The sequence below is a fragment of the Acanthochromis polyacanthus genome, chromosome 13, assembly GCF_021347895.1.
Source record: "Acanthochromis polyacanthus isolate Apoly-LR-REF ecotype Palm Island chromosome 13, KAUST_Apoly_ChrSc, whole genome shotgun sequence".
In the NCBI taxonomy this organism is placed as follows: Eukaryota; Metazoa; Chordata; class Actinopteri; family Pomacentridae; genus Acanthochromis; species Acanthochromis polyacanthus.
In genome coordinates this window covers 25,379,341-25,391,636 of record NC_067125.1, presented here as the reverse complement: position 1 = coordinate 25,391,636, position 12,296 = coordinate 25,379,341, and the positions used below count along the sequence as shown (strand labels likewise).

Sequence of the window (12,296 nt, the reverse complement as noted above, 5' to 3'; positions counted from 1 at the left end):
GTCGCATTCTATGATTTCTGCCACAAATTTTTCAAAGATTTCAGGCAATGGAAAAGATGCAATGACTGAGCAGCATAGGCGGCGTACTGCACTCTGGGTGCTTTCCTCCTTTCTTATTTTACAATCCTGCCAAGGAGTGTTTTTAAAATATTTTTTGAGTCTAAAATTTGAGAAGTTTTCTGTTATCCTAGTCTGTAGTCTTTAGTCTAAAGAGCATCTGTTGAAGGGATCTACAGCTGGAAATGAAAGGAAACACTTGAGAGCTTTTTTTCTGGATCACCAGAGAATTCTGTTTATCCTGATGAGGACATGAGTAAGGTGAAGCAGTCCATTCAAAAGTCCTGTTACCTCAAATATCATGAAAGCAGGCTGCAGACTGACTAAACTTCCCTCAGAGTTGTGGACTCGGACGGCAGCTGCTGATTTTTCTCGATGTCTCTGCCTTTAAATCATGAAATTTGTCCAATCAAACAGACCACAAATACTCCAAAATGTGCTCCGATTTATCTGTTTTCCTGCTCCCCTTCTGGTCACATCTAAATAAAGACATCAGAACTTATGATGGCTAAAAAAGAAAGTACTCTTCCGTTGCTGAACGTCTTGAGGATGTGAGCAGCGAGTGGGCTGGAGGAGCCCTGTGTGATCCGCCTGAATCACTTTCCGTTAAACCCACAGGATTCTCGGAGCTTTCGGCTTTTGTGCGAATCCACGATATAAGTGTGTGTGTGTGTGTGTGTCGACGTGCACGACAGCGGCTAAATCCTCGATGACTCAGCTCTCAACTACTCTGCACTTTGTGGGGATTAGCGGAGGCATGTGGCAGACAAACATCGCCGCTAATGAGCACAGAAACTACATTTATCACCCCGAGAGCCGAGGAAGGCGTCACGGCTTCTCGGTGTGTGGGAGAAATTGCACATTCTTAAATTTAGAGGTCAAACACTCTTTTTTAAAGCTTCTCTTGATGTATAAAATGAATAGGATTGGAACAAAATGGAATAATTAACAGACCAGTTACGGACGGAGACTGGAAATTTGGACATGTTGAACAATTTAGCGTTTTAATAGAGTAAAATATTTAATAAAATGATGACATTTGGCACATTGGGTCCTCGGAGGCTGAATCCTAACAAAACAATCACAATGGCAGCTCTCCTGATAATTAAGATCAACATTTAAGTCAAGTAAAAGCATCAATGTTTTCTGCAAAAGCCCCCAAATTAGTTCGGGTTCAGATTTAAAAAGTAAATTCCTTTCGCAGCTGCTGGAATTTGAGCTTTTGCCCAACATTAGAGCTAAAACAACCACAGTGGAAGGAAGAAGCTGCTGGTAGTGGTTGGTTTATAACCATTTAGATGACAAAAGATGGTGTCAGTACCAGGATATCTACCCATTTAGTCATTAAAAATGTGTTCCTTAACTTCTACTCATATGTAGGGTGACCATATTCTGTTTCTCTGAAAAGAGGACACAATTCCAGCTCGCGCCCGAAAAATTTTCAGCCCCCCCCCCCCCCCCCCCCCCCTCCATTTTTAGGGGTTTTCCGTGGGTCAGGGGGCTTTCTGTGCTTCAAACTCAGTTAAACAGATATTCTGAATTCCCCAGAAAAGAACACTTTTACCTGGATATACAGAAAAATAGCCCAAAACACTCACAAACAGTTGCTTTATAAGTAATATATTTATTAAATTAAAGCAATTCTCCTAAACAATATAATCAGTCACATACAAATATGGCATGCTCTAGTCTTTCATAGTTATTGACTCAAGTTGTGTAGGAACACATGTATTCAGATGTTTAACAAAATAAAAAATAATCATCTCTCTTAAGTCTGACACTCACACCTTAGTTAGGAAAAGTGAGGTAGAGTACCATTCTTCAAAATAACCTCCCAATTATCAATTATGTAAAAATAGAAATAATGCCTCAAATATTAAACAAAAAGAAAAAAGAGAGGTAGCCTATTCTTCAATGTTCAGTTAGCCCATTCTTCAAAATAATGTGTCTAATGGCAAATGAAAAAATATAGAAATAATGCCTCAAGTCAACAGTCCTTTTTTTCCTTCTTTTTCCTTTTCTTATTAGCTACAGAGACATAAGTCCCAGCTTTGCAGACTGTACATTCTGCCTCCCATTTGACACGACCCGGACGAAAACAGGGGTACTTTTTTCGCATTTCATCAGTGAAATGACATTTGCGTTTCGGCATTTTCTTTCGGTTGGAGTGCTCTCTCGCAGTGTGCCTACCTGCCTGTCAGCCTGCGAGGAAGCGAATCTCCAGAGCCGTGGCGCGCGCCGGCGCTTCAGAGACGCGGCGCTGGCGCTCCGCAGCGTGTGCAGTGGAAATTGTCTGATAGAAGAGAATGGGTTCTAAGTGCTGCGCAGTACGATTCAAGAGCGCGGCGCGGCGCTGCGTGGCGCTGCGCAGCGCGGCGGTTTCGCGTTATGTGGAATTTAGGGGATCAAAAACCCGGACATTTGAAGGACTTTTATAAACGCCGGCCGGACAGGCCGGACAGCCTCTCAAAAGAGGACATGTCCGGGCAAAAGAGGACGTATGGTCACCCTACTCATATGCCTGTTTAGTTCAGGGCTGGACTGCAAATTTCATTCAGTGATGATGTTTTATTTGTAATTGCTTAGTTGTTCAAGATTTTCATCAAATCTGCAGCGATTCTACACCTCAGGTTTCACCCTCTTCATAGAGGTGAACATGTGGAGGTCGGGGTGGTGGACGGGCCTGTAGCACATCTGCAACTTACCCGTTTTATCAACAACTTCACCAACCTGACAAACCAAAGATCAGATTCCCTGGTCTTAAACATACCAAACTTAGCATACAGATATATCATAGAAAGCTCTACATCTTTAAAATGTTGTTATTGCACGTATTATTGTTTTGTCTGACAGTGTTGCTAAGATATTAGCATCTAGCTGCAACAGCCTCAGGTCAGGAGTTTTCCTGCCTGTCTTTTATATAGTTTCTTACCATGCTTCTTGTCTGTCTTCACTCAGAACTATCAAAAAGCTAAAACTTGAATTTAAAAAAAACTTTAATATATCTATGGATGTCAACTAAAGTCTGGTTGATGAGGCCATGTTTTATGACATTTAGCTGATTATGCTACACTCATGCTACACACACTTGCTTGTTTTCCACACTACAAAATCACATCCATCCATCGTCTATACACCGCTTTATCCTCACTAGGGTCGCGGGGGGTGCTGGAGCCTATCCCAGCTGACTCAGGCGAAGGCAGAGGACACCCTGGACAGGTCACCAGTCTGTTGCAGGGCTACATACACAGACAAACAATCACACTCACATTCACACCTACGGGCAATTTAGAGTGATCAATTAACCTCAGCATATTTTTGGACTGTGGGAGGAAGCCGGAGTGCCCAGAGAAAACCCACACCTGCACAGGGAGAACATGCAAACTCCATGCAGAAAGATCCCTACAAATGTAACTCAAGTCTCAAGCAGATGCTGGACTGAACAAGCAGCACAAGAAAAGATAACTTAATATAGTATAGTAGAGCATGTCGTCTGCATAATATAGAAACTGCCTGGTCTTTGCAAGGAATATTGTGACGCAACATTTATTTTAAAGTGATTATCAAGTAAGATTTTGGAGATGTGTAGCTTGTTGGGGGTTTAAAACATTCAAATTATAATACTTTACCCTTTTAACCCTTAGATGCTCCAGTGATTGGAGCCTACACTCTTCCATAAGTGGGTCAAAAATGATAAGAATCAGTGTGTTTCCATGCTACTTTTGTGATAATGGTAAAGAATAATCAATTGTATTATTGTTTGTATTATCTTTTTGTTCACACAAGAAAGATTTCATGCTTGAAATATGTATATTTTTCACTTTATAATGGATTTTGAACATTTAAGTAATTGTAAAAGAAGAATATTACACAGAAGAGCAACAGAAGAATGTCAGCATCCATTTTCTTGGCATTTTTCCACTCTTCCTCTAACTGTTTCTTTAAAAAATATATATAAAAGGAAAGTTACAAATTTAAATGGAATGATTTCAAAAACATGTTTTTTGAGGAATATCTGGAATATGAAATGACAAAACTTTTCATTACAAAGATTTTGCAAGAAAACAACCTCACTGGGTCATTTTTGACCCACTTATGCATCTAAGGGTTAATGTAAATGAAGTTGAGGTGCATTTGTGATTGTTTTCTAACTTTCTATATGTTAACGGAAGTTGTCATTAATTAAGTAAAATGATATTTAGTAATTCCTTCCTTTTGTCTGATGAATGCATAGCACACAAATGATACAAATAAATTTATTTTTGCAGGTTTTGGGATCTGCTCTTCCTCTTTTACATGTAATATTTGTGCAAAATGTTTCTTTGTCCCACATCTGATCACACAAGGATCAAAAACTTCCCCGTTTTTTCAACTCTTGAGCTTGTGATGCATCATCAACATGAAATACTCTCTAACAGGATGAGCCTCCGCTTCAGATAAGAAGAAGAAGCTCAGGCTGAGTGGTTCTTCCTCGGATTAGATTGAGGCTGTGCAGGGCTGTCACGTAAGCAGAAGGCTGGAAAGAGGATGGAGACGCAAGAAGTAGTCCAGAAAATGAGTTGGAGTAACAGACCAGGGGCCATTACAGACACAAACATAATTTCTTGCAAGAATTACATCATTATGATCATTAGTTTCACAAGTCAAATCATCATTACTGCAACTAGAGCTGGTCTCCATGGAGGCACATTTCTGACAGTGCTGTCATTTTAAACACAAAAATCACAAACATCAGCCTCATTGGGTCACATAAATACATTTAATTATGTTTTCTTAATATATATATATATATATATATATATATATATATATATATATATATATATGAAGGTGCAGAAACACCACTTGCTGTTCAGGTTTTCTTTAAATCACCACAGTCCAGAAAGGACACTTTTAAAGCATCTTTTAGTTTATGGGCTGTTTTGTGTTTTTTAGTATAAAAAATTTAATCTGAAAAATTCTCAAACATATTTTGTGTTCTAATGGTGATTAAATTGCGCTGTTTCTGACCACAAAAATAACAAACTTTAGTGTTCACTCTAACTACATTTAATTATGTGTTCTCAGTAAAATAGCTACAAAAATGGCAACACATTTACATTTAACACTGAACTGTAGAAAACACAAACTCACATGCACAGTATGTGTGGGCATAAAAAGTATGTTTCATGCTCTGTTTTTGTTGTAATTGCATTCATTTGTTGATTAGAACTCATCTTTGACCACAAAAATCACAAACAGAAGCCTCAATATGTAACCTAACTACATTTAAAGGCATTATGGAGGATGTTTTTTTTTTGTTTAATTTGTCTGATTCACATAAAATGAATATACTGACCTTTAGTGGACTTGTATGTATGGTCTCTAAAAGAATAAAAAAAATAACTGTGGACATGGCAGGACCTGAAAAACATCAGCCAATCAACGCGCTCAGACCGAGGCATTTGGTTTGCTCCCTTTCCTGTCAATCAAAAATCTTCCGGCTCAGGCCTAGTTACGTAGATAACGTACGCCTTGGCCTTACGTGTTTTCTGTATGTGTTCCTTTGGTATAGCTTCGTAGTTAGCTGGCGACTTTTTTTGCTCATATTTTTTTACATAATGGCAGATAAAGATCCAGGGGGACCCAGCTGTAAAAGACAACTTCACGAGTCCTACGCAAGTTTCTGGAGGGGGGGGCGTTTCTTCGTAAATGTTAAGAGGGGGGAGGTTGTATGTGTGCATGCGCATGCTACGTTCAAAGTCGTAGGAAATTAAATCTCCTCTCATGCCTTTAATTATGTGTTTTGAGCACATGATAATACATTTACTGTAAAATTGCGGAGACACCAGTTTGTTGTTCAGGTTTTTGATGAGAATTTTGCTTTATGTCATGTTATGTTATTTGGACACAGATTATTGGAAAAGCTAACATTAGCATGGATTAGCAACCCTGTTACTGTGATTAGAGTAGGGTTAGCAAACAACACATAAAACATGGAATAAAAATGCTACCACTGATGTGTAAGCTGAGCCAAACAAGCCTTTTATGGTTTATTACCTATTATTGATTCATATGGAGTAGAAATTTGTAAAAGAGAAGCTTGATTTTTCAGAAATTCTAATTCTGGAATGACCTTTCTATTGCAAACAGGGACTTGTACAAAGTTTGCTAAAGTTGTCGGAGCAACAGTTTATTTTCTCTGTCAGTCTGACCTGCACCTCTAAAGGTAAAAATGAATGAGAAATGTTGTATTTTTGCTGTTGTAGCTGCATAAATATGAGTAAAACTGGATCCAAATATATCTGGATATCATCCCAATTTTTTCCACTAGCAGCTCAGAGAGACAAAACACATGACAAAGTGACAGCCTTTGACCTTTAGTCATGTGACTCCATAGAGTCCAAACATGCTATTGTTGTTACGTCCATTTTAAAATGTGCTGGACTGATTCAGATATCAAGTTCTCTGAGCCATAGACCAACAAATATTTCAAAAACACACCAGCTGACATGTCGCTTGTTGTTTATTTCCATCCTCCTGCCAGAAACAATAAGAAAACGGCTTTGAATCTTGAAACTAGCTGCTTCATTCTGTTTGAGTGCAGCTCTTTTTGAAGGTTTACATCATCAGCGGGGGATCATTTCTGAGCTTTTTACCTTTGGATAAATTCAGTGAATCATTCGGTGATGAACTGCTATAAGCAGAGGTCATGTTTCCCTTCTGTTGGCTGTCACAGTGTCTGACTGGGATCCAGTGTCCAGCCCCTTTAAGCCCAGTAACAAGTCCCACCGGGCCACGGCTAAAGCCTCCAGCGGCGCAGACAATGGACGGGGGCTTTACAGAGGGTCGCCGCAAACTGCTGACTGTCCACTAGCGCTAATACACCCCTATTCTGTCCTGTCTCGCTGGTGTCACCCTTCCCTCACAAACATCCATCCATCCATCCATCCATCCATCCATCCATCCATCCATCCATCCATCCATCCATCCATCTGTTTCCTGCAGAGGAAAACCAAAGTTCACTGGTCCATATGTTGATATGTACATACATGGATGAGACAGCCCTCCATCCATCCTTCCATCCATCCTTCCATCCATCCATCCTTCCATCCATCCATCCATCCATCCATCCATCCATCCCTCCCCCAGTCCTGCGACCTCTCCACCCGCTCCCTCTCTCTTGCTTTCTTTCTATCTGGGACCCACGGTGACGCTGTAGCTCAGTTGCCGGAGCCTTTGGGCCTAAACAAGTCGAATTGAGCCCCGGATCACCTCCAGCAGCCTCCCAGCTCCCCCCAGCCCCGCAGCCTGAGCGTGGGCCGCTCCACCGCCGCCTCTCCTGCTTGGGCTTCCCGCTGTGGACCATGTGTGAGTGTCTGCGTGGAATATTCAGAGTCACCTGGACGCCTTCCTCTGATGCAGGTCAGCATGAATCACTGTCTTAATCGACTGCAGGCAGCCACAAAACCTGCTTTAAAATGGCTTTTTTTCTTTTTTTTTTGCAAATCTGCAGCCAAAATGGTAGAAGATTAGTGAAAAATGCTGTAGTAGTTAAGCTTGGAATCGACTTTTATTGGGATTCTGCTGAGATTGAGGTGAAAAAGCACTCATTTTGACATTTTCAGCCACTAAATTCAGCTTTTCTTGCCTGTTTTTTCTTTACAATAGAGTTTTTTTGTGATTTTTCTTAGTTTTAGGGGAAAAACATTCAATCGTTTGTAATTTATGTCAGCTGTCAGACCTGAAGACAGATGTTCTTTTCACATCTTCTTCTATATTTGACAATTTCAGCCTGAAATTTCTGCTTTTCTCGCTTGTTTTTTTTCCTTGCGAGGGAGTTTAATTCTCATATATTGACTTCTTTTGGAATATGTTGGGATATAGAGCAGAGTTTATATAAAAGTCTGTAGATGAGGGTAAACAAAACCAGTTTAAAAGTGGCAATTTTTTTTGCAAATCTGAAGAAAAACAGTAGAGGATTCTTAAAAATGATCGAGTTGTTGAGCATAGAATGGACTTTTATTGCAATTTTGTTGAGATTTAGGTGAAAAAACACAAATTTTGATAATTTCAGCCTCCGAATTCTGCTTTTCTTGCTTGTTTTTTCCTCATAAGGGAGTTTAGTTCTTATATTTTGACTTATTTTGGAATATGGTGCAGCCGTGAAGCAGCAAATATGTTGGGATATAGAGCAGAGTTGATATAAGAGTCTTTCGATGACGGTAATACTTGCAGTGACTTACAATGAATCAGCTTCAGGGACTCGGAGACGAGAAGTGAAGCTCTTCAGACTGTCACCAAACACCAGCAGCAGCTAAATACTGGAAAATCCTCCGATGCTGACTGAATACAAATGCTTTCTTCACCCTGTTCTTTCTCCTTTTCTGCTCTTTACAATGCTTTTTAGCGATTATATATGGATATGGACACAAATAGGAGAGTCATAGGACTGGTTTATGGTTTCCAAAACACTGTGATTCTGGATAGTTTTCAAGTTTTGGTGATTCAGGAGCTAAAGATACAGAAAATCAGTCTCTGGCGAGACTCTAAATACTGTGAAGCAGCTTCAGTCTTATTCTCTTGGTATTCATTTGTAGATTGATGGTTTCTCATTGGTGATATGTGGACCAGATGGTGATTTTTTTTTTGGTTGTGTTGGTTGTTTTTTTTGCTGATATTGGTGCTATATTTGGTCTGAATCTCCCTTAAAGTTGAATTTAATTCCTTGGGATGCTAACAAGGTGAAAGTTTTGGTGACTTGTTGGTTCTTTTTAGCATCATTTAATTCAGTTTAAACACTGAAACTTGTATTCTGATGCCTGAAAATGGAGGGTTTTGCACAAAAAAAGAGACAAATCTTCAAAGGCTTTCTTTCAGTGGAGTGTAAATTCACCACTTACCACAACATAAACTGGATTTTATTGTGCTACAACCATAACAGCAGACAGGAACATCAACTGTGCCTGTACATTTAAGGTTAAAAACCAACTGTGTCTACAGACAGACAGGCAAAACCAATTTGCAGGTCTGGAAGTTATACTATATGTGCTGTTTTCAGCTTTTAGGACACCACGACAATCAGATTTTGTTAAAAATAGGCAACAATCTCCCTGCTGCTTTTTCAAAAATAATGCTAACAGGAAGTAAAATGACAGTAAAAACACAGAAGAAGGCAACTGAGTCAGTTTTGCATTTATCAGGAGTGATTTTCAGGACTTAAAAGTGATTTAAGAATCAAGACAAACTACAGCCATCATGTCTTATCATTGTCTTATTAATTAGCCGACAACCAAACCTGCAACGCATTCATTTATGTCTAATGTCCACTGTTTTTCTTTTTGGTTCTGCTGTCATCTGGGAAAATTTGATGATCTCTTATGATTTTCTTTGGCAGCTAGTTGCTCAGTTTGTGTGTCTGTTGTGTTGTGGAAATGGTAGTTTTTCATGGAGCAGCTGGAGCATCGAAATGTTGGGTAAAAGTTATAAAGTTTGTATTCATTTTCAGTGATCTCAGCAGTAGGCTGTGACTGTTGTGCACTTTCTAAATCCAGTTTTCTTTTAAATGGCACAAAAAAGAAGACAAACTCAGTGCAGTTTTCTTAGTAAGAGATTCTGTTTAATGACAAACGCTCAAACTTGTCACTCAGTCCACGTCTTCTAAACAGAAGACATCATCCTTGCGATAATTCGAATGAACAAGACAAATCTGCAGAATCTCAGTGAGATCTTGTTCCTCCCCTTTTTAACAGCTTCACAGCAGCAGCAGCAGTGTTTGGACCACTCACATTCATCTCTATTAATACCTTCAGGTCGGGTCAGCAGGCTGAAAGGTCGATCAGTCGCAGGTAAAGGTGAAGCTGAGTGAGGAAGCAGCATTGTGTCTCTGATAACACTTGTGTGCAGAGAAAGAGAGCAACAACAATCTGCTTTCTCTCTGTGTTTGTTCATACAAGAAACAAAAACTAACACATTTACTGCAATGCTGCTTTTATTTATGCATCCATCTGTCAAAAAGGCAATAATATGGAAAGTTTTTCAGTTTTTGGTTGGTTATTTCTCTCTCAAGACACTTTTGAGTGTGCTATTACTCTGCCAAGGAACATTGTGCAGTTACGTGACAGTCGACGTACGTTTGTCTGTCTGTCTGTCTGTTAGCAACATTACTCAAAAACAGACCAACAGATTTGGATGGAATTTTCAGAGAAGGTCAGAAATGACACAAGGACCAAATGATTAGATTTTGGCAGTAATGTGGCTTATAGTCTGGATCCACTGATTTGTTAAAGATTTCTGTATCAATGCCAGATAGCGGCACGCCGTCACTGTAACCATGACAACAAGTGAACACTGCATCAGCTGCCTGGTGACGATCGCATGATTGTGATACAACTACAAATCAGCTATTATGGACTTCACAGGACTTATCCATCAGAAATGATTCAAGGAACAGTTGATTAAATTGTGGGGGTGTTTCTTAGTCCCATCAATTCCCGTGGCCCGCTACATATTTAGGTGACGTGCCATATAGGGGAATGAGCAGCCTTGGAGGAGTACTGCGCTCTCTGAGTGCTTTTCTTGTTCTGCCTGCTGTGAGTCCTGACTGCTAATTAATTACAAAAACACAAACACTATCCAAGTACTGTGATTTAAAAATGTAATTCTTATAATTACAGTGATGTTGTCAGACAGGGCTATGTTTCCAGGCATCTAGACCACTATAGAGTCTGAATCTTCACGACTAGCTGACTCTTAGTGAGTTAGCATGTTGTTATGTACCGTATGTGGAGTTTTCTATAGAATACACGTCCCACAAAAAGCACCATTGTCAGTTAATTTAGTTTATGTGCTTGTTTGTGTTGAAAAAACACAAATTTACATGCAAAATATGCAATTTGCATGTCCAAAAAGCTGTTACAAACTCTTTTTGGAGGCAACATTACATGTTTTGTGTCGTAATGGAGATTAAAATACTGAATGTGAAGTTGTACGGTTGATAAAGTTTGATTAACTCCTCACAGCCAATCAGAAATGAGTATTTTCCGAGCCATGGGGGGCAAAATCAAAGATAATAACCTCTAGTGAACTCTGATATCCTCAGTCTCAGACGGGCAGACGGATCCGACACACACACACACACACACACACACACACACACACACACACACACACACACACACACACACACACACACACATACACACACACACACACACACACACACACACACACACACACACACACACACACTCACACACACACATACACACATACATACACACAGCCTGCTCCAGTTTCCTGGCCCATTTAAGTGCTGACAGGGGCATAGCTGTGGTCTGGTGGGACCTCGTGCCCGATGCCACTCCTCACCCCTCCTCAGCCTCTTACCTCACCCCTCCCTCCACACAGCCTCTCCTCCCAAAAACTGGACAGAACCACAGCACTAAAATGAATAATCCCTTCACGAGTCGCAGGTGAAAACATGAAAATCCCCGAAAGATTGAATTTTTTTAAGTCTCTCCATAGAAGTTATGTGCATCCCGATACTTCCTCCTCCCCCCCTCTCTCTCCCTCACTTTCTCACCCTGTCTGGCCCGGCCCTGTTTTCTAAATCCTGGCTTTGTGCAGGAGCTGGAATGCAACAATGACCATGTTAGCTGACACAGTGCTGGCTGCCTGATCTGCGCTGACAGCATCTCACCGCTGGCAACGTCCACAGCTCATCTGCAGGGCTGCACGCTGCTCTGCTGCTTCTGCAGGGGCGTTATGTGTCCAGGGGCATCGATCTGCAGATTAATGTGGTTTAGACGGAGATTCAAAGCTTTTAGATGCACTTCTACTCAGTTTGGTAAGATGATGATGGTGGGAATGAGGTGCAACAAAGTTAACAGGAGAGACGGACATGTTTGTAGTCCATAAAAAGTGTGATAATAATGAAAACACCAGCCGGGAGTCAAATATGTATGAATTAATTGACCTGAAAAGTTAGAAAACACAACTTTGCTCTACAAAATGCCTCCCAAAACATGGTATTGCCCACTGTAGCTGACATTTTTATAATTTTTGATGACATTTCTGCTCAGTTTTGCAAGACTCTGCTGGAAATTGTGTCAACTAATAAGAATGATGACAAAAAGTGCAACAAGCTTAACAGGAGAGACGGAGATGGTTGTAGACAGGACAAGTGGAATAATAAATAAAAACACCTGTGCACTGCTGGTCTGCTGAAGGTGCGGTGTTCAGATATGCATGAATTAGTT

At 40.3% G+C, this 12,296-nt stretch overlaps 1 protein-coding gene across 1 annotated transcript in view; it reads left to right on the top strand.

The window, feature by feature from the left end:
- Positions 1-766: 766 nt before the first annotated feature.
- Positions 767-12,296, top strand: part of prx (periaxin) — a 59,960-nt gene continuing 48,430 nt past the window's right edge. The window contains exons 1-2 of the mRNA XM_051958263.1: positions 767-898; positions 7,321-7,461. Coding sequence (XP_051814223.1) covers positions 767-898; positions 7,321-7,461 — 273 coding nt within the window. The remainder of the gene's footprint in view (positions 899-7,320; positions 7,462-12,296) is intronic.